We start from the raw sequence: 22,759 nt of genomic DNA, 5'->3' as shown, positions 1-22,759 counted from the left end.
CATACCTATAAGATTAAGCAAGAGAAACAATTAATTAGTTAATTAGGAACACTTTACATTTATGCAATTATATTTATTTATATGTTTGTGTTGAAAGCATGTCTGTGATGATGTGAGATTAATGGTGACATGTTTTAATCATTGTGTTTTCTGAATTTAATTGTTGTAGTGATTAAGTTGAATGTATGATCATATATGTTGTTATTATTGGTACATGTTTATGTATGCTTGGCACTAAGACTCGGTTGGAATCTGACACCCTACTTTTATAAATGTATAAATACTGAATAAATAAGCTTATGAGTGGTTGCATGATGATGCAGGGGTGCCATGTAAACCATCTATTTTATTTAGAGCCCGTGGATATTTACTTCAATTTACTGTTTATTTCTCTGAACATTTGAAATGAACTATTGGGTTATGAAATGAATGAATTAGTTTAGTTTATGGGTTGTTAAAGTTGTTTTAAAGACCTGTAACTCACTGAGAATGTTTAATCATTTTCAAAATAATGTTTCTGTTGTGAATTCTATACTAAATGTGATTAAAAAAAAAAGGTTTATGAGTTGAATATTTTTTCTTGAATTTGGTTCTAAGAAGTTATTAAACGTTGATGCTTGCGCAAACTTACTTCTTAGAGCTCAATTTGGTTAAGGCAATGCCATAAATTAGACCTCATATAATTTTATTTATTTATTTTTGATTAAATTTTTGAGGTGTTACAAAACCGATATAAAAACAGAGATAAAATTCTTTGTTCATAGACCGTCCAACAACCCATCATTGCCCTTTAAGTATGCTCCAACATGTATGTTTAAACTATCTGTTGTGATGTTATTTGATTCTATGTCATGTAATGGTAAACTTAGAAAAAATAATGACATCACATATTCTATAAGTCAGAGCATGCTTAGACACTTACATTAATTATTTTTTTGACTATAATGAAAATCATGGATGGACTGCCCAAAGCGACTTCCTATTGAGAGCTCTCAATACTTTAACAGAGACATGACAAAACCTCGCCATTAATGAGGGTAATGGTAATAAGAACCACAATAATAACTATAATGAAAATCATGGAGTTAGCTATAAGCGCTTCATTTTGAATCCTCTAACTTTCACTGAGAAAGATGATCTAGATACCGCGGAGGAGTATGATCGGGAGGTATCCCTAGTACTCAATGTACCTAAGGATCAAAAGATGACCTTTGTCACATGTAAGCTGCGGGAGGTCGCCGAGAATTGGTGGGAGACCACTCGAGAAGTCTGCTATACATCAGCACAGATACAAGTTATGACATGGGTCCAGTTTTGAGTGGTGTTCTTGAAACTCAAGAAGGGTGGTTCGAGCGTGGCAGAGTACGACGCGGTTCAGACACTCGCTTCCATAGCTCTGGCCAACTATGTAATTGAATACGGGTTGGGTGATAAAAAAGAAGGTTTAATTAAAATTCATATATATGACCCAAAAGGTTCCATTAGTATATGGAGTGAGTCGAGTATAGTTTGTGAAATTTCATAACCGACTCAAGATTCAGCAATTTTCAATGTAAAAAAATAAAAAGTGAAGGTTTTAGTATACACACTTCGAGTTACCGCACAACGCTGGTTGAAGTAAATCCTTATAGGACCCAGGTTGTTTGTGCGTGTGCTTGTGTTTTATGTTTAATCAGACTAGGGTCCAGACCCGGTACCAGACTTTCAATTTAGATCCGGAACCTGGCGAACCGTTTAGGGCACCCTGGGCATTAGGCGGGGACGGGTCACATGTGTGCTCTTGCCTCAGCTTAATCTGCAGTGTGGGTGGCAGCCATGTCCAAGATACGGAGTGCAGCCATCGGCGCTGTTCTTGCTTCCGCCGCTTGTGCCTGCTCTTCCTCCTCTTGGACGGATCATGTTGTGTATGCCGACAGCTTCTTTAGGTTCCCACCCTTCACCTCTTCGCCTTCCAATGGTGACACCAACAACGATGCTCCTCCTCCTCCTTCGAAGCCTGCTGCCGCCAAACCGACGAGCGGCGAGCAGGCGAAGGGCGTAACTTCCTATGGTTTTGACCCTGAATCATTGGAGAGAGGTGCCAAGGTGCTGCGAGAAATCAACAGCTCTCCCCATGCGAAGCAGGTCAAGCTCATCTCTCTCTCTCTCTCTCTCTCTCTCTCTGACTCGTCCCTCTCAGGTTTTTGACATCATGAGGCGGCAAGAGGAGACTCGGCTGGCCGATTTGACGGTGGAGAAAGCTCATTTCCAAGCTATGCAATCCCTGTCTGACATTGTGGGTACCTCGTCTCAATCTATGAATGTTACGTTAATGCATAGGGACTAAATCACAAATAAGACTGAAGCGTTGACAACAGAGACCCCATTAACTTCACAAATCAATAATTGTATTGTGCATGAAGTTGAAATTGTTAGTACCATATTATGAGCTTCTCATCACTTATCGTTCTCGCTGGAAAAAAAAGAGAAAAAGCCTAAGTTCCTTGTTAAATGTATTCCCTGGCTGCCTCTTTTGGGTTTCAGGACAGACAAAAAAAAGTTGCCGAAGAGCAACGCAACCTAGTTCAACAACAAGCACAAACAAAGGCGCAGGTGGCACGCTATGAAGATGAGTTGGCTAGAAAACGAATGCAGGTTGTTTAACGACCCTTTCGGTCTTTCTGTTGTATTGCATCAGGCATGATTAGTTTGTTGTATCTGCATTGCACCGAGGGACCTAAGTTCTAAGTCATGCAGGGCATTCCATTCATGTTACTTGGTGAATGTTGTTGCCTTATAAAATTTTCTGCAGGTCGATCATGAAGCTCAAAGACAGCATAATGTTGAATTAGTGAGGATGCAGGAGGAATCTACGGTAAGGAAAGAACAAGCCAGACGTGCCACTGAAGAACAAATACAAGCACAACAGCGCCAAACTGAAAAGGAGAAAGCAGAGATAGAACGGGAAACAATTAGAGTAAAAGCCATGGCTGAGGCAGAAGCCAGGGCACACGAAGCAAAACTAACTGAGGATCAGAATAGGAGGCTACTATTGGAACGGGTTAATGGTGAACGGGAGAAGTGGATTGCAGCCTTAAACACCACTTTCAGCCACATTGAAGGTTTTATGTTTATTTAGTTTTTCTGTTTTTCACTTGTGCACGGGCCTATTTGGTTTTATTTGATTTACCCCCTTGTGAAGTTAAAACTTCACCAATAATTTATATGCTTCCATGTTAAAATTTGAAGGTTTAGCCTCTTATGGATCATATGAGAGTTTGTAGCCACGTCTGTATTCTTTGATATAAGTCTTATTGCTGAATTTAGCTTACAGTTAAAAAATGATTAACAGCAAGATTGACGATGCCAATGCTTAAACTCGTCTTATTGCTTAGTGTTTCAATATCTTTAAACATTAGGGACCGTTATTCTCCTATTCTCATACCATGTACGGAAATTATTCCTTGACAAGAAAGTTTTGTTGAAGGAATGAAGAGATGATAGTGCACATATGACAGCACCATAGTCGTTTGCTTTGACTTTTGGGCATTCTTCCTAGTCGCTCTTAGGAGGAGGAGGAGGAGGAGGAGGAGGAGGAGGAGGAGGAGGAGGAGGAGGAGGAGGAAAAATACCCTTTAGAAAACTACAAAGAATAAGGTCATACAATACTCTCTCTTCAAGTTGCATAGTTGTCAATTATGCTATTTCTTAGAGTGTTGTTGATTCACTGCCTTGGTTAGGATGTCAGCTAGTTGGAAAATTGTTCATACATATGGAAGAAGAAGAAGAAGAAGAAGAAGAAGAAGAAGAAGAAGAAGAAGAAGAAGAAGAAGACACAAAAATACCCTTTAGAAAACTACAAAGAATAAGGCCATATAATTTTTAACAATTTTAAGTTAACACTAATAAAATAAAAACAATTATCATATCATCAATTCATCATGCATAAATTCATGCAATAAATCAAATTAACAATCTTCAATCGCTATTCACTTCACCTGACACAAAGGAATCTGTGTCCAAGTGTCGCACCCTTCACCTGACACAAGGGAATCCATGTCCAAGTGTCGCACCCGCATGCGAAGAGTCCGTGTTACATAGGGAGCCAGAGATGGGAGGGGTGATGGCATTTAGTGAGGGTGTAATTAATACTACCTACCCCCACAGGTAGGGGTGGCAAAATTTGACACGACCCACCAACCCGCTTCTTAGGCGGGTTTGGGTTTGGCTTAAACGGGTTCGTGTCGTAAACGGGCCGACTCGCCTAACCCGTTTATTAAACGGGTCAGGTTCGTGATAGGGGTATGCCAACTCGCCAACCCGACTGACCCGTTCAATAAACGGGTTAGGCGGGCGGGTCAACCCGTTTACCCGAACCCGACCCGTCAATCCTATAATAAAATGAGAGAGAGAGATAGGTTTACTTCACGGCTCAGCCTGCACAGGAAACAGGGAAAGAGAGAAAAGGGAGAAGCACAAAGGTTGGGGCAGCTGAACGACCACACCATCGAGCCCTAATTTCTTTATATAAAAATGAGTTTACAATATTACAAAAATGCCACACTATCGAGCCCTAATTTCTTTATATACAAATGAGTTTACAATATTACAAAAATGCCATTAATGAACATCAATTGCATATGATTGATGTGCGTATGGATCTGGATTTGGATCCAGATCCATACGCAGATCCATACACATGCTCTATTTTAACAGTCTCCCTCAAGTTGTACATGGTCTTAGAGCATGTACAACTTGCTCTTCAATAGCCAAAATTGACGCGATGTTAGCCCTTTAGTAAACAAGTCTGACACTTGATCTTCTGTTCGAACATGTCGAAGTTCTATCTCTTTCATCTCAACTTTCTACCGTATAAAATGTTGATCAATCTCAATATGCTTTGTTCTGCTATGTTGAATAGGATTACACGCAATGTTTATTGTGTTTTGATTGTCACATAGAAGAAATGATCGAATAATTGTCTCCCCAAGATCACTCAATAAGTGTCTAATCCATGTAACTTCTGCTGTGCCTGCAACCATCGACCTGTATTCAACTTCTGTACTCGATCGTGCCACTGCCTTTTGTTTTCTACTACTCCAAGACACTAAATTGTGTCCAATATATACACAATATCCAGAGACAGATCATCTCTCATCTGGGTCCCCTGCCCAGTCTCCATTAGTATAAGTGATAAATTCATGTCCTTTATGTAGGTTATCATTCTTGCGGTAAACAAGCCCGTCTCCTATAATTCCTTTTAAATAGCGTAGAATGCGCTTCACTGCTTCAATATGACCTTCCGTTGGAGCATGCATAAACTGAGACACCTGATTGACAACATAAACTATATCAGGTCTGGTAAAGGTCAAATACTGCAGCATCCCCACGAGGCTTCTATACGTTGTAGGGTTGACACAAAGATGACCATCTTCAGAGCTCAGCCTTTGATGTAATACACTTAGAGTGTTGACTGGTTTGCAATTCGTCATCCCGGCTCTTTCCAAGAGATCAAGGGTGTATTTTTGTTGCATGAGTGTCAATGTGTCTTTTTGTCTGTCAACTTCCACACCAAGGAAGTACCTCAACTCTCCTACATCTTTAATCTTGAAAGTTTTCATTAAAAACTGCTTCACATCTTGCACATGATTATCTGAACTCCCAGTGATCACAATGTCATCAACGTATATAAGAAGAAGTGTAACGATGTCTGCCTTTTGGTAAATAAAGAGCGAGTGATCCAGAGAACATCTTCTAAAACCATAGCCTTGATTTTGCATAGAGAAACTTTCAAACTAAGAACGGGATGCCTGTTTCAACCCATACAGAGACTTCCTTAGTTTGCACACCCAGGCAGTAGGATCCTTCTCGGCATACCCAGGAGGTTGCTCCATATATACTTCTTCCTTTAAAGTTCCATGTCAAAATGCATTTTTAACATCCATCTGGCCAAGCCTCTATCCTCGGTCGACTGCTAGTGATATGATGACACGAATAATACCCATTTTGACTACCAGACTAAATGTTTCATCGTAATCTTCACCATATTGTTGTGTGAATCTCCGAGCAACGAGTCGTGACTTATATCTGTCAATACTTCCTTCGGGCTTATACTTTGTTTTATATACCCATTTTGAGCCAACTACATTCTTTCCTTCTGGCCGATGTACTATTTCGCAAATCTGGCACTCATGAAGTGCTTCCATTTCTTCATTCATAACCTCAATCCAATGACAGGATTAAAGAGCTTGACTAAAACAAGTGGATTCATCCTGTTTTGTGAGCTAAGACATAAACAACTGAAAATCAAGGGAAAAGGTCTCATAACTCACTCATCGCTGAATAGGATGCCTAATGCGTGACGGCCTTTAAACCGGATCATTAGAGATGCTTTCCACATTCCTCGGCCCTGTATTTTTGTCCCTTCTAGTGTATATCTGTCCAGAGAAGCGTTCAACTGGGGGTGACTCAATGGAGATGGTTCAACATGCATCTGTGAGTCATCCAACTCTCTACTCAAGCCGAAGGAAGGACAATTCGCCTAACATGTTTCTCCTGTATTAGCAAAAAGGTCTGCGCTCATCCATGGATCATAAAACTCTACTTCTCGAGATGACAACTCTTCGGTGTCATTGATCTGAAAATTTTGCTCATCAAAAACAACATTTCTGGAGGTCCTAATACGTTTTGTAGTAGGATCGTAGCATTGATAGCCTTTGTATTCATCCACATACCCAACAAATATGCACTTAGCGGCCTTGTCTTGAAACTTATTTCGTTGAGATGAATCAATATGTACATAGAATACACAACCAGAAATACGCAACTCATCGTAAGAGGGATGTTGCCCAAATAAAGTATAATAGGGAGATTTCCGATCCAAAAGTGTCATGAGAAGACGATTTATGACGTGAACAGATGTGTGAAAAACTTCTGTCCAGAGATTAATGGGCACATTGCTATCATGTAACATGCTCATCGCACTCTCGGCAATATGCCTGTGTTTCCTTTCCGCAACCCCATTTTGTTGAGGGGTACGAGGGCAAGATACCTGTCGACTTATTCCTTTATCCCGAAGAAAGACAATAAACTCGTTCGATGAATACTTCCCTCCACCATCACATTGTAAATACACAATATCACAGGAACACTTTGTTTTGACCATCGAATGGAATTCTCGAAATATTTGGAAAACTTCATGCTTATGTTTCAAGAAATATATCCAAGTATAGCGGGAATAAGAATCAATAAAGATAACATAGTAACGACTGCCAGAGAAAGAAGAAATATGTGCGGGTCCCCAAACATCAGAACAAATAATCTCAAATGGCTTTGAAGTCCTTTTATTAATAATATGAAACAGAAGAACATGACTTTTGCAGAGTTCACATGAGGAACATTTTTATTCTCTAAAAAAGAACATAAACTAGACTCTGGAAGAAGACCATCAGATACAAGATTTTCAACGAAACCCCGACTACAATGTCCCAAGCCACTGTGCCAAATATCTGGCTTATTACAATGAGATGAATTAAAAACTTCTAATGAAGGAAAAAACAAAGACTCTGAAGACGAAGAAACAGAAGAATGCTTGGACGACTTCAACTGGAGAACTGTGACTGAAGGCGAAGACACTGAGGGAATCTCCTTGAAGACGTACATGTTTCCTTGTCGCTCCCCCTTAGCGAACGTCTTCTTCGTTCGTAGATCCTTAACATAACCAGAGGAGGGAGTAAATTCGACAAAAGAATTCATATCGTCAACAAGTTTAGCTACAGAGACAATGTTCTTTTTAATATTAGGGGCAAGGAGGACATTGGACAAGTGAAGTGAGGACTTTGACATAGGGATATGTGCACTGCCAATATGACTAATGAAGTGATAAGTTCCATCTCCTGTAACTATACTACCTTTTTCAAAATAAGGCAATAAGTGAGATAACTTACCCGCATTACCCGTGACATGGGCGGCAACACCAGAATTAATGTACTAGTCGCCTTGCTTATTTTGCTTGATCGTCATCTGTGACAATGCTGATAACAAAAGTTGTTGCACATCTGTAGATGGCACTTTCGTGTCCCCAGTAGAAGCTTTATTTTCAATTTTGTTTATCTTTCTTCTATTCTGCGGATTAAACCAACAATTAGCTTTCACATGTCATTTTTTTGTTACATAAGAAACAAGTGGGCACTCTCCTCTGATTCCCTGCATTAAAAATACCCAAAATATTAGGTGTAGGTAAGATACCACGTCCTCCCTATCCAAAACGGCCTCGACCTCTGCCTCCTTGATGCCCTCCATTCCCTCGTCCAAAACCTACAGAAGTCTCTATAGCCAAAACTGAATGAGAACAAGCTGATTCATTTCCTTCAGCCCTTTGTTTTATAATCATCTCATGCTGAAGAAGTTTTGCTTGAAGGTCGTCAAAATTGGGCAAGTGAGAAAGACATGTCAAAGCTGTGGTAAACATGTCAAAATCAGAGCCCAACCCATTAAGAAGTTGTTGTACTTTGTCTTTATCTGAAATAGCACTTCCAATAACAACCAATTGGTCAGTAATACTCTTCAAGCGGCCTATGTATGCTATAACTGTCATGAAGCCTTTCTTTAAACTTTGAAACTCATTCTTTAAATACATAACTCAGGCTTCTGATATCTGAGAGTATGTCTGAGAGAACTTACTCCATAAATCTGCCGCAGTGCAATCATTTGAAAGAGTAACCAACACTTCTTGAGAGAGTGTTGACGTAATATAAGCAACCAAAGATTGATCCCGCTTTCTCCAAGCTGTATACTCTGGATTCTTAATAGATTTGGTAATTGCATCACCCCTCTCATCCTTGGTTTCCTACAAAATAAGCCGTGGTGGTACGGAATGGAACCATTTAGATGTTCATCGAGATCCTGACTCCGTATAAACGGAAGTATTTGTCTCTTCCATGTTAAGAAATTAGAATGAGTAAGTTTTTCTGTAACAAGTTGATTTAAGAATCTAGCAGAGGGGCTGGATGACGAGTATGAATCCATATCAATGAAAACAATGAATATGCGAACAAAACGGATTGAAGAAAACAAACTGAGTTGAGGTCACTTAATCAATCAACAGAGCTTCAATAAAACATGTACTTGTGCAACCAATACCTTGAAAGCAAATCCTTTTTTTTGAGACGAGAATGTAATCTGTTACAGTCTGCCTATAGACGTTGCACAAAAAACTCTGATTTCACTGCTGATTGAAAAAGATGAAGAACAATAATACAAATTCGAGAAAATCTGATACGATGGTGAATGCTAGACTATGACAATAATATTTTGAACAAAATGATATGAATCGTCCAACATAAAGGAGTATTCACAGCACAAACTTAGGGAAAATATTAAATTCAGAAATTAAAACACAGAAAGTGCAGTTGTAGACAAAAGAAAGGTGATATTGAAGGAGATACAACCAAAGAAAAAATCGCAGGCGCAAATGGTGATGTTGAAGAAGGAGACGCTGCCGAAACAGTGATGTTGATATTGAAAAAAAAAGAAGGTTGAAAGACGATGTTGAAGAAGGAGACAGTCGTGGATGTTGAAGAAGAAGACGTTGATGTTGAAGGAAGAGATACAGCCGAAGAATAAGATGACAGAGTCTTCACGGCTGGTAAGGATGACAGACGATGTTGAAGAAGGAGACAAACGATGTTAAAGAAGAAGGAAGAGATGCAACCGAAGAATAAGATGAAGAAGTCTTCACAGCTGCCTTTTCAGATCTCGTTGAACGTGTCGCTGGTAGGGTTCCGTAACCTTGCTCTGATACCATATAATAAAACGAGAGAGAGAGCGATAGGTTTACTTCACGGCTCAGCCTGCACAGGAAACAGAAAAAGAGAGAAAAGGGAGAAGCGCTGAACGACCACACCACCGAGCCCTAATTCCTTTATATAAAAACGTGTTTACAATATTACAAAAATGCCATTAATGAACATCAATTGCATAGGATTGATGTGCGTATGGATCTGGATCCAGATCCATACGCATGCTCTATTTTAACAAACCCGCCTGCCAACCCACCCGCTAACACAAACCCGACCCGCCAATCAGCCCGCTAACCCGCCAACCCGTTTACCCAACCCGACCTGTTTATTAAACGGGTTAACCGTGTCGTGTCGGGTTACCCGTTTAATAAATGGGTTGGGTTCGTGTTTGCCACAGCCGACCCGTTTAATAAACGGGTCGGGTTCGTGTTGAGGTATGCTGACCAGCCAACCCGCCGACACGACCCACCAACCCGACCTGATTGCCACCCCTACCCACAGGTGGTTGGGAACCCTATTTTGGGAGATGAAAACTGTGTTGAGAGTGACTTTGTAGTCTGCTTCAACACTGGAGTGGCTTTGAAAACGGGAACCCATCACCCCTCTCAGTCTCCTCTCCAACACCGGCTTCCAAACAGAGCCTAAATTGCTTTTACTGGCAGCATCTACATGCTTGGTCTTTCATAATGAACGTGCATTTGGATAGCTGCTTTCATGTGACAGTATAAGGTGATAGGCGTTTTTACTTCTAGCCACACTTTGGCAAACTTAGACTTTAGCCTTAAAGCTTCATATATTTCATGAGCTATTTCTTTGTAGTTTGCTTCAACACTCGATCTGGCCATAACCGAGTGCATTATTAAAAAAAAAAGCCCTTTGTAGAGAACTACAAAGAAATAAGACACTATGCACCAAACAACAGTCACTATATAACTATTCTATCAGTAATCTTTTCTTTCTGCCTTTCTCTATAGAGAAGAGATAACATATGCAGTGGTTGCCAAACTTTTATGACTTGGCTGCTTTAACAAATAACAATCAGTCAGGGCTTAAATCAAGTCCCTTATAATGCATAACTTTTTGGGCTTTTAGTACGTGCAAGAACGACGCTCCGTTAGCATGGACTTTGTTTTCTAGTTTTGCTCACTTTCACTTGAATATGCATTGTGGTACACTGGATATAAGTTGATTACTGATGTAATTAAGTTTGAACTTCTACATTGATGATAACAATGTGACTCCGTAGGTTAAGTCAAGTGGTAAAATTTTCGTTTTGAACTTTTATGGAGTTTTTCCATTTTGCAACCTTTGTGATGTATATTTTATATTTAAGAAATGTAAAAAAACAAAAATGATCAGTATATTGTATTTAAAAAATCTAAAAATATATAATTAGTATATTGAGAATATATGAGATTTCAAATTTCTTCATAATTTATCAAGAATTTCACAGCTTGTGAATTTGTTGCAATATAATCAAGGGAGATTCAATTTCTTGCTGATATCTGTAACATATATACAAATTTCTTGCTGATGTATATTTTATATTTAAGAAATGTAAAAAAACAAAAATGATCAGTATATTGTATTTAAGAAATCTAAAAATATATAATTAGTATATTGAGAATATATGAGATTTCGAATTTCTTCATAATTTATCAAGAACTTCACAGCTTGTGAATTTGTTGCAATATAATCAAGGGAGATTCAATTTCTTGCTGATATCTGTAACATATATACGAATTTCTTGCCGATGTATATTTTATATTTAAGAAATGTAAAAAAACAAAAATGATCAGTATATTGTATTTAAGAAATCTAAAAATATATAATTAGTATATTGAGAATACATGAGATTTCGAATTTCTTCATAATTTATCAAGAATTTCACAGCTTGTGAATTTGTTGCAATATAATCAAGGGAGATTCAATTTCTTGCTGATATCTGTAACATATATACAAATTTCTTGCTGATGTATATTTTATATTTAAGAAATGTAAAAAAACAAAAATGATCAGTATATTGTATTTAAGAAATCTAAAAATATATAATTAGTATATTGAGAATATATGAGATTTCGAATTTCTTCATAATTTATCAAGAACTTCACAGCTTGTGAATTTGTTGCAATATAATCAAGGGAGATTCAATTTCTTGCTGATATCTGTAACATATATACGAATTTCTTGCCGATGTATATTTTATATTTAAGAAATGTAAAAAAACAAAAATGATCAGTATATTGTATTTAAGAAATCTAAAAATATATAATTAGTATATTGAGAATATATGAGATTTCGAATTACTTCATAATTTATCAAGAATTTCACAGCTTGTGAATTTGTTGCAATATAATCAAGGGAGATTCAATTTCTTGCTGATATCTGTAACATATATACGAATTTCTTGCTGATGTATATTTTATATTTAAGAAATGTAAAAAAACAAAAATGATCAGTATATTGTATTTAAGAAATCTAAAAATATATAATTAGTATATTGAGAATATATGAGATTTCGAATTTCTTCATAATTTATCAAGAATTTCACAGCTTGTGAATTTGTTGCAATATAATCAAGGGAGATTCAATTTCTTGCTGATATCTGTAACATATATACGAACTTAGCTCCTCATGGTTAGACCCGGATTAGATTTATGCTGTCAGTATCAGATATAGTAAACTCATTTGACCCATATAATCTATGTACATCCACCTGCATTTTTATTTAGAAACTATTCTAAACAGTTTGTCATCCAAATAATAATTTGATTTTGCTTATTTTTTATATATATTTGTAAAAGATCTTTCTATTTGTTATTAGTAAATAGTAAATGTAATTTTTCCAAACAGGAACAGACTATTGTAATTTCCCCTTGCATCTTCTGTGAAGTTTTTTCTAAAGATATTTTAACTGCAGACTTCGAATGTGGGTGTTTTAGAGCATTGCTTCTATGATCCATTGAATGGAGAGATAACAGTGAAATAAAGGAGTACTAACTTTCTTTGAGAGTTCTTTTTAGATAAATTGATAAGAAATTTGCCAAAATGACTTTTGGAGCTTGCATTGATCAGTGCATTAACTGTTCATTATTACATGCAAAGTAATGCAAAAAATCTTTCAGTAATGACTTCTTATGACATTATGGAATGGAAAATCTTGTAGGACGACCTCTGTTTATCATGTTATTTTGTTCTTATACGTTTGTTTGAATTCTTATCTTTTATTTCATGTCTTCTTTGATTCCCAGGTGGTTTCAAGACATTACTGACAGATCGGACAAAATTAATAGTCGCTGTTGGAGGAGCCACTGCTGTTGCTGCAGGAGTTTACACAACTAGGTACTCTACTTGGTGCTTCAAATTAGAGAACTGAGAACAGTCAACATTTTTGTTTGCTTTGAAATTCTGCAGGTCATTTTGTTTGTGCTCTTTCATTCTTTACCTTTATACAGTGTGTGTTATACAATTATTGTTTTGCAAATTGTGATAAGTAGCAGGTTAGATCATCAAAGATGGAAATAGTAGTTGCTGAAATTGTTAATAGGACCATTCTACTTAGATGATCATCTCTCTCTCTCTCTCTCTCTCTCTATCTATCTATCTATCTATCTATCTATCTATCTATCTATATATATATATATATATATATAAAGGGCTCTACATACCTGGCTAGCTGGGTTGTCTTAACGCATTCAAGCCGAAGGAAGTCAAGAGTTCGATGCATGGGGTGCATGTCCTTGACACAAAGCTGAAATGATGGGGAGACATGGTTTGGAGGTGCACCTGGAGGTTTTACATCCATGAGGTGCGACTGTTGATGACATTAATCCATCCCCAATCGCCCTGATAGATTCAACCTTCTTTGACTTTTCCAACTCCCTGATGATTTCTTCATCAGCAAGAAGGTTCCAGACATGTTGGTTCATCCTAGATGCGATGGCTTATACCACTCTGTTCTCTGCATATACTGATTGCAGATGAGATTTTGAAATAGAATGATGGTGAGAGGATGAGAGGATGTTGGCAGCTTGAAACATAGGATTGATCGGAACAATTTGGTGTGTGCAGGTTTATGCATTGCATTTAGGTGAATCTGTCACATGGACATGGATATGGACACAGACTTGATAAAGATGCTAGACATGAATATGCAAATATTTTTAGAAACTAGGACACAAGGACACCTATGTCACAGGGATTCGGATAGCAGGGTGCCACACCCGCGTCGACGCGACTCGACGCGGGTGCGGTCAACCCGATCCTGGGTGCGTTGACCGCACCCAGGATCATTTAGGTCCATTTTTTTTTTTGGATTAAAAAAAAAAATTTGCCCTATGAAATGGGCTGCGGAATTTTAAAAAAAAAAATTCTGCTGACAGCTGCTGCTGCTCCTGCCTTTTCAATCCTGATCCTTCTTTTTCGTAAAGGATTTTCTCTCTCCATAATAAATGATAATGATGGTGGTAGCCTTGCTGATCCTTCTTTTTCGTAAAGGATTTTCTCTCTCCATAATAAATGATAATGATGGTGGTAACCTTGCTGGCTATTAGTATTCACTGTTCTCCTGACGAGATGGTTGCGCTATGCAGCTGTATATAAAATGAAATTTGAAAAAACCCGCGTCGGGGGAACCCCGGACCCCCTTATATATATATTTTACATTTTTGCCCCTGCCGCACCGCCGCACCCGGGTTTTTTGGAAGTGCCGAATCCCCGCACCCGCACTCGCACCCATGTGACATAGAAGGACACATGATTTTTTAAATTGATAAAAAGTATATTTTTGATATTTTAATATGTAAAATATTTATTATTGAAAATATTATTAAAAAAATAATACTATGATAATATTGGACGTCATAAAGTGTCACGTGTCGTGCCCATGTATCATGCTTTGTCACCTGGTCACTTGACACTATATAACTTAACCCTGTGGCATAGGAGAAAATGATTCACCCCCTTTATGATGAGGGGTGGGGGGGGGGTATTTGTAAACAATTAAGATGATGGAAGAGTTTTTCTGCTTTTATGCAACTTTCCATGCTTATTCTCTATCTTCATTCCCCACATGTTCTGAAATTCTGATCCCTTCTTGTTTTATGTTTATCTGTTCTTCTCATTTTCTATGGTATATGGCTGTGGTCAAGCGTATGGTGAGAGCACGTAGAAGTAGCAAGTAGGTTTTCTTTGTTTTCTTCCTCTCATCCTTATTATTGATTGTGAAATTGAGAGAGAGAGAGCAAAAATTAAAAGTGTTTCTCTCTCCCTCTCCCTCTCTTGCTCTCTCTTTATATGATATTTCACATTTATCATGTTTTCAAAGCCTTTTAAAAAAATATTGTGATAAATTTAATCACTAAAATGAAAATATAATGACAATTTTCAAGAAAATTAATTACGTCAATTTTTTAATTTATTCTTAAGAATCTTGCAGGTACAGAGCTATTTGTTTTTAAAATTTGCCAAAACCTCCATATCTGGCCCAAGCTAAGTCACACGGACTCGGCTAAAAGGTCGACGCACACGTGTCGACACGCCCCGACACGGACACGGTCAACTAAGTGTCGGACTCGGTCAACACACCGGGGCCGAGTCCGTCCACATTTTGGACTAGGTCAACTTTGACCGAGTCTATTTTTGTCCATTTATTAAAATTAATGTGTTATATTTTGGTAAGTTTGTGTTATTACTTCAATAGAATTACTTTTTTATTTTTGCTTTAAAATTTACAATCTTATTATATATATATATATATATATATATATATATATATATATATATATATATATATATATATATATATATATATATATATATATATATATATATATATATATATATATATATATATAGCCGTGTCCCCGTGTCCAAAATTTTTGAAATTGCTCCGCACCCGTGTCGCACTTGTACCCGCACCCATGTGACATAGGTCCCAAGTTATGCAGACACCTCACGGTGCTTATGTTCCATGTGGTCATGACACTAGCCTCAATGACACTTCAATTGACAAACATATCAGATCTGATCAACACCGTAACCTTAGTTTCATCTTTTTTTTTAATACTAGCAACCTTTTATTTTGTAGTTAGCTTCTTCCTTTAAATTTTGTGAAACTAGGAGGTTTTATTATTTACTATTTATCTATCTTAGTTACTTAAAATAGCTGCTCAAGAATTGGAATTTAAGACGATACTCATGAGTTATTGCTTTAGATTTGACATAATCACATACTATATATATGTGTGTGCGTGCGTGCAGGCGTGTGTGTGTGTGTGTGTGTGGGTGGGTGTGAGAATTTTGTAGAAATTTTTCATGATATTTTGATTAAAGATGATATTCATCAATTACTTTTACAGTGGAAACCCAGTTTCAATTCAACCTGTTTTATACCTGAATTGAACTGAATCCAAACCCTGACCCATTATCAAACTGAAAAATTTATTCTTGAACTGCTACATACTCAACCAGTTTCATAGGCTAACTGCTAAAGACCCAATCCCTTTCATACCTGAACTGCACTTTTTGAGAATCAACCTATAAACTTGAACCATTTTGGTGTTGGTTCTAATTTTTGAACCTGGTTTAAAATGGGTGTCATAAAATCCTACCTGTTTGTGACGGACCTGCCATATACTCAAATCCACTAACCCATATGGGTCTAAAATAAGTTTGACCCAAATGTGAACCTGATTTGTATTGGTTCTGGTGTGAGTCCAATTTCAAACCTGATTTGGAATTGGGTCTGATGAAACCTTGCATGCCTATTTACACCCTTAATCATTTTTTTATTGCATTACTATTACAATAATATTGTACTGCTATTATAATTTCAAACCAGAATTTGGAATTAACTGTGTTTCTTTTTCATGTTTTCCTTACCCTGTTAAGGGTTACATTTTGGTATTGTGCATTGAAGAATTAGGACTGACGTGTGAGCATGGTGCAGATTTTGTTGGATATTATATGTTGTGATGTGAAGGTGAAGGAGGTAGGTTGATAGTGTAGGATAAGTGCAGGAATGAGTGTAAGGGTGAAAAGATGAGAATGCTTCATTCATCTCAAACATAGGTACATAAAGCCTTTCATATTACATATTGACTAGACTGCCCCTGCCCCCATAAAGTAAAACTAATGCCATCACTATATAGAACAGGAGCAAAAAGACAAATTTGCCCCTACCAAAAACATAAAGAATAACTCAATTATCAACTATGATTCCTTCAACAGTTTTTCCTTTTGTTCTCTTAAAGCCTTTTTTTTTCCTCGATTCTTCTAGAAAATAAATCTGTTTGACAAATTATTAATATATTCTCTCTCTGTAGCAACAGTTCTAACATTGATACATATAACTTGTATGCATTCATACCATAGTTGCCAGTGCGAGAATTGGAATTAGGAAGTGGTAAAAGAATTAGTGTTGAAAAATAGTTATTTCAAAATTTTTAGAGGATTCAGAAAATGGGATGCAAGTAGAAAAGCAATATGAGAAATAATTTAGGAAGTGGTATGTGAAATGGTCTGAACATAAGGTTTAGCATTCCTGAACATAGAAATCAGGATTCCTAAGGGAATTAGGATTCTGAGTCCTGGGAATCGAGATTCTTATGTAAGGCGCTTGTGATCCGGGGATGCTTGAGGGAATTATCAAGTTCCCATGTTTAGGAATTGGTATTCCCTTCCAAGGTAATTGAGGTTCTCTGTTGTTTCCACTTCCTGCTTCCCAGGAACCATGGTTCCCACTTATTCTAAGCGTTTCCGGTAACTATGCTTGGTACATATCGTCAAACCTTTGGACTTTGTCATGTGTTGTGCGTTTTGCATCATTGGTTGCTTTGGACTCTTAGATCCAAAAGCTTGTTTTGGTCTTTTTTTTCCAAGTTCATTTATGTTATGAACTTTAACAATTTGTTATTCTTTTTTCTTATTTCATCTCTGTTATAAACTGTAACAACTACATCCAACTGTGGCTTCAATCCTTTTTTTCCTCACTTTTTATGTCTGCAGAGAGGGAGCTAGAGTGATGTGGGGCTACATCAATAGGATGCTAGGCCAGCCTTCACTTATTCGCGAGTCGTCAATATCAAGACTTCCATGGGGCCCTAAATTACCTTCTCACTTCATAAGTACACTTTCCTTAACTGGAAAGATGAAGCCTGTGGAAAATAGAAGCAGTTTCGACAATATTATCTTGCATCCTTTGTTAAAAAGGAGGATTGAAAAACTTGCTCGAGCTACTGCAAACACCAGGTCCCATCAAGCACCTTTTAGAAACATGCTTTTCTATGGCCCCCCTGGTACTGGTAAAACAATGGTTGCCAAAGAGATGGCTCAAAAATCGGTATGCAATTATACAATTCTTTAATCGTTGACCATGTAGCTGAGTGAAATTGACCATTTTATTAGTATTACAAAGCATGGAAATATTTTATTTTGGGACATTATCTCTAGTTAATGCAAATTATTTCAAGGTGTAACTAAGTGTTGGAGTTAACAGTTGTCCAAAAAGGTAACTTTTTTCTTGTTATTGGGCAAAATGACTAAAGACTGAAGAAATAATAAAGACAAGAAATATCACTAATTTGCAAAGGAGCTTAGTGTATGGCAACACTCCTATTCTATCAATCCAGAGGGTGGGGATTTAGTATCTCAATATTTAGCTCTAAGTTTCTAACTGATGTTACTCGTTCCATTTCCATTCAAGGGTAGAAATATGTATTCCTGTTAACGTTCTGTTGTCTATTTTTGTTCATGTGCACATAATTAAATCAAAATCATAGTTTCATTGGCATCATCCATTGTTTTTGAATTCTTAAATTCTGGGTACATAATACATATGTAGTGAATTTTATAGGAAATGATTTCCTTGTAACATATTTAACCAATTAATTGCTTCTTCTTCTTTCGTCAGTTATTCCTATACTAACTTGGTACATATTTATCAACTTCAAAGGATATATTGGGGATAACTGATTATCTGTATTGAGAAACATCCTTGGTGGGAAACCATTTGTTTATGTATTTGCCTAGTTAATTGCTTCTTCCCGTATAGTTAGTTTATTCAGACCATGGACCTGGTATATGCTTATCAACTTCAAAGGATGTATTAGGGTTAACTGATATCTATATCGGGAACCAACCTCCTTTAATGATGTTGAGAATTGAAATATCGTGCTATCATCTTTAGATGCATGATCCTTGTTTTTGTTCATATTCCTTCTAGTTTTTTTTGCTGCTCCTGATATTACTGAGGCTGATTTGCTATGTTTACACGTGTTTGCTTCTTGGAATTGAAAAGTAGTGGAATTTGCTTTTTTTGCTATGATAGAACAACATATTGCTCCTCTGCTAGTTTGGCACTCGATTTATTCTTTTTTCAGATTCTTTCTCACTTATCAAAACCTCCCCTTGGATCCAATGGAGCTTGAACCAGTCCTTGATATGAAAATAATCATAATTGTTGTTTGGGGAGAGGACCTTTTCACAGGAGCACAAATTTGTGAAAATGGAGCAGAGCAACCTTCATGGGTGCTGAGACATTTAGAAGCTGCAATGCACTCATAGCTAGGGATGCAAATGGATCTGATCCGGATCCGCTAAATACATAGCAAAGTTGGATCCCAGGGTCGGAACAGCCAAAATTCATAAGTGGCACTTTGAGCACAGAAATGCCCAGATCGCCGGCATACTGGATCCGGTCTGTTTGCATCTATCTTAGGACCAACTTCTAGGTTCTTAATAATTGCAATGTTAGATGAGGGAAGGAGTGTAAGGAGATATGCGGAAATACAAAGAGTGCTATAAGCACTTACAATGTCCACCAATGGACAAACAAAAGAGATAGTAGCCAAGTCCACAAAGGGACAACACAACACAAAATATAAATGTCTCTTTATTGAAAGAGAGGGAGCTCTCAAGAATGAAAATATACAAAGGGGTTCACCCCTATTTATACAAATAAAATGAGAGAAGGGGGAGGTCACATGGCTTCAAAAGGAGAGCCACAAAGGGGGCTCCCATGGAGTCGTTGGGAGCCCCCAACGACTCAATAGTGGGGCCCCTTAAGTGGGTAAAAAAGAAGGAAATAAAAAAAATAAATACAAAAATAAAAAGAGAAAAACAAGTACCCCTATCGGGTACATGTGAAATGACTAAAATACCCCTATCGGGTATGATTGAATATGTATATATATATATATATATATATATATATATATATATATATATATATTGATTACATGTATTTTAACAAGGAGAAAAGAGCGCTGGGCTACCTTTGCTCGGAAAATAAATGAACAATTATATGGTGACTGCATAACAATAAACGTGATTCAATGCTCTGGTGCTGATACTTTCGGGAAAAGGAATGTCACAAGTTTGCACTTGACAGCTGAAAAGTTTCAGGAGCTTTTTGTTTAACAGGATTGGGAGTTCATGCATCTTTCCCAAAGAAAATACTGTCAAAAAATTATATTGCATTTACAAAGATCTGAAAAGAAGTGGATGTATGACTTCTTGCGATTAAAAAGCACTAAGACATTTCGTGCCTTAATAAAAGGTATCACTCCAATTTGTTGCAGATAGTAAGTGCCTTAACCCTGCATTTACGCGGGGAAACTTTATTAGCGTCCAAGCCTATTTGACTTGAATAATTTTACTCTTGACCAACTTCGTGCAGGGTTTGGACTATGCAATGATGACTGGTGGAGATGTTGCGCCATTGGGTTCTCAGGCTGTCACCAAAATCCATCAGCTGTTTGACTGGGCAAAGAAGTCGAGGAAAGGTTTACTATTATTTATTGATGAAGCAGATGCATTTTTATGCGAGTGAGCCATCTTCCTTTGCTGTGTAATTACTTTGAATACTGGGTTTTCGTTTTTTTTGCAAAGTAGTTTTTTTATATTTTGCTGCTTCGGTGGAGTTTATGCAGAGCTTAGAAACATTATTTATACAATAACCACAGTATTCTCTGACTGTGGGTTTAGATGAGAAGGCTCTTGCCCTCTGAAGAAACTAAAGCCACTATCATCTTCTAAGTCTTGAGATTCACAAAGAATTTAATGCAGGCGTAATAGCACTCACATGAGTGAAGCTCAGAGGAGCGCTCTGAATGCTTTGCTTTTTCGAACTGGAGACCAGTCAAGGGATATAGTGCTTGTTCTTGCAACCAACAGGCCAGGAGACCTTGATGCTGCAATCACAGACCGAATAGATGAAGTTATTGAATTTCCTCTTCCTGGTGAAGAGGAGCGTTTCAAGCTGCTAAAGCTGTACTTGGACAGATACATCCTGATGAGTGACAATGCTGAATCCGGATGGAGTTCACTGTTTGGACCAAGGCAGCAAAAGATAACCTTGAAGAATGTCTCCGATGATGTGATCCGTGAAGCTGCAAAGAAGACACAAGGATTTTCTGGTCGTGAAATTGCAAAGCTCATGGCCAGCATCCAAGCAGCTGTTTATGGGCGACCAGACTGTACACTTGATGCAAATCTACTTCTCGAGATTGTGGATTATAAAGTTACAGAACACAAGCAGCGGATAAAGCTTGCAGATGAAGGCAGACAATGAGAATTTCTTGCTACAGTTTTCCAGCAGCACTTTAATGTGGAAAAGAAGGCGGACTCTGATATTTCCCACTTCAGTTTTCCATGCCGTGGAAGGTGGATCAGTCAGTCTTGATCAGGATAGTTGCATTGCACCACATCTCCAAACGTTTTTGAGTCCCATCTTTTGCTGAAGGAACCGAGTTTGGCGCATCATCCCGTTCATCTGAAGAGAGCCTAATCATATTCTTGCACAACAATGGAATTATTGTTTGATTTTATCAAAATTTTAAAGACTTAATGATTTAAGCATCTGTGAGAGTTTTTGGTGCCACACCGATAGATTAAGGTGCCTCATACAGGTCGAGTAAAAGCTGATCTATCAACTTAGCCATTCGGGTCATGGCAGAGTATTTTGTCATGGTTTAGGGAATTAACTGGGCCGAGTTGGTACCAGCGTTGAAACGATGACTGTGACGTGCTTTTTTTTTTTGAAAGGCAAGCTGGGGTTAGGCAGACTCCTACCAGTTATACAATAATACCATTGGGATTTGAACTTGCAATGTCCCAACACAAGGTCACATGCACTACCTGCTAGTACCAGACAAGCGGAGCCTCCTGTTGGTGACTATGAGGTGTTTTTTCTTTGACTGTGAGGTGCTTCTTGGTATGAAGGCACACTAGAAAAAACGGGCCCAAAAGGGAGGTAGGTGATAATTGCTTTAAAAAGTAAGTTTTAGTGTACATGTTCAATTGTTCTGTTCAGAATTTGAACAATTTTTTTACGTTAATAATTTGCAAGTTTCAAACAAATACTTAAGCAAAGCACATAAAAAGGGAACGCATCCTATAATAATGTATAAAACATTTAGACAGTAGAACGCTGATACCATAGTTGGCCCACTTGGTGCCTCGGGAAAAAACTGTTTGGTGTCTAACTGGTGACTAAGAGTCAACTTAGATGCCTCAGAAATTTTTAATCTTTATATATTTTAAGATATTTTTAAAATAAAAAATAAATTTAACTTGTTCAAAAAATAAAAAGAAATATCATTTTCCCTTGTTCCCAGTCTTGCTCCCATGAAAATCCAAACCCAACAATCAATTTGGTCAAAGAGAAATTAAATAAAATTCAATAACCCATGTAAAAAGTTGTATGACAATCTCTTTGTCTACCTCAAATTCAAGATGGCATACGGAGAAGATGACATGCCAATGATTTTTAGAAATTCTAGCTTTAGGAAACAAAGAATAATTCAAGAATTAAATAAGCAACATAATATACACATGAGCTCTTTCCATTTCAAAATCCATTTCTAAAACATCATACAAGGAAGAAAAGTTTCTTCAAAAAGAAGAATAAGAAGAAAACATCTGGGGAGAGTTCAAACTTTTAGGCGAAAGCCAAATCTCAAGTAGAAGGCTCTTGTATA

The 22,759-nt window shown here is 37.4% G+C and overlaps 1 protein-coding gene across 2 annotated transcripts; it reads left to right on the top strand.

Moving 5' to 3' along the window:
• Positions 1-1,821: 1,821 nt before the first annotated feature.
• Positions 1,822-21,637, top strand: LOC149832405 (uncharacterized). 2 transcript variants are annotated; one of them, XM_090014483.1, is made up of 8 exons: positions 1,883-2,124; positions 2,180-2,275; positions 2,524-2,634; positions 2,792-3,101; positions 13,031-13,121; positions 17,787-18,120; positions 20,458-20,606; positions 20,847-21,637. In XM_090014483.1, exons 2-8 carry the CDS (start codon positions 2,192-2,194, stop codon positions 21,349-21,351), a joined length of 1,584 nt encoding a protein of 527 aa, XP_089870609.1. In that variant the 5' UTR covers positions 1,883-2,124; positions 2,180-2,191; the 3' UTR covers positions 21,352-21,637. The 2 variants fall into 2 exon arrangements, with proteins under 2 accessions (XP_089870608.1, XP_089870609.1); XM_090014482.1 differs by having other exon boundaries at positions 1,822-2,275.
• Positions 21,638-22,759: the final 1,122 nt, after the last annotated feature.

Source organism: Nuphar pumila, chromosome 7 (assembly GCF_984573655.1).
Source record: "Nuphar pumila chromosome 7, dmNupPumi1.hap1.1, whole genome shotgun sequence".
Classification (NCBI taxonomy): domain Eukaryota; kingdom Viridiplantae; phylum Streptophyta; class Magnoliopsida; order Nymphaeales; family Nymphaeaceae; genus Nuphar; species Nuphar pumila.
The sequence above is the reverse complement of the archived record's forward strand: the minus strand, read 5'-3'. Positions and strand labels throughout refer to the sequence as shown.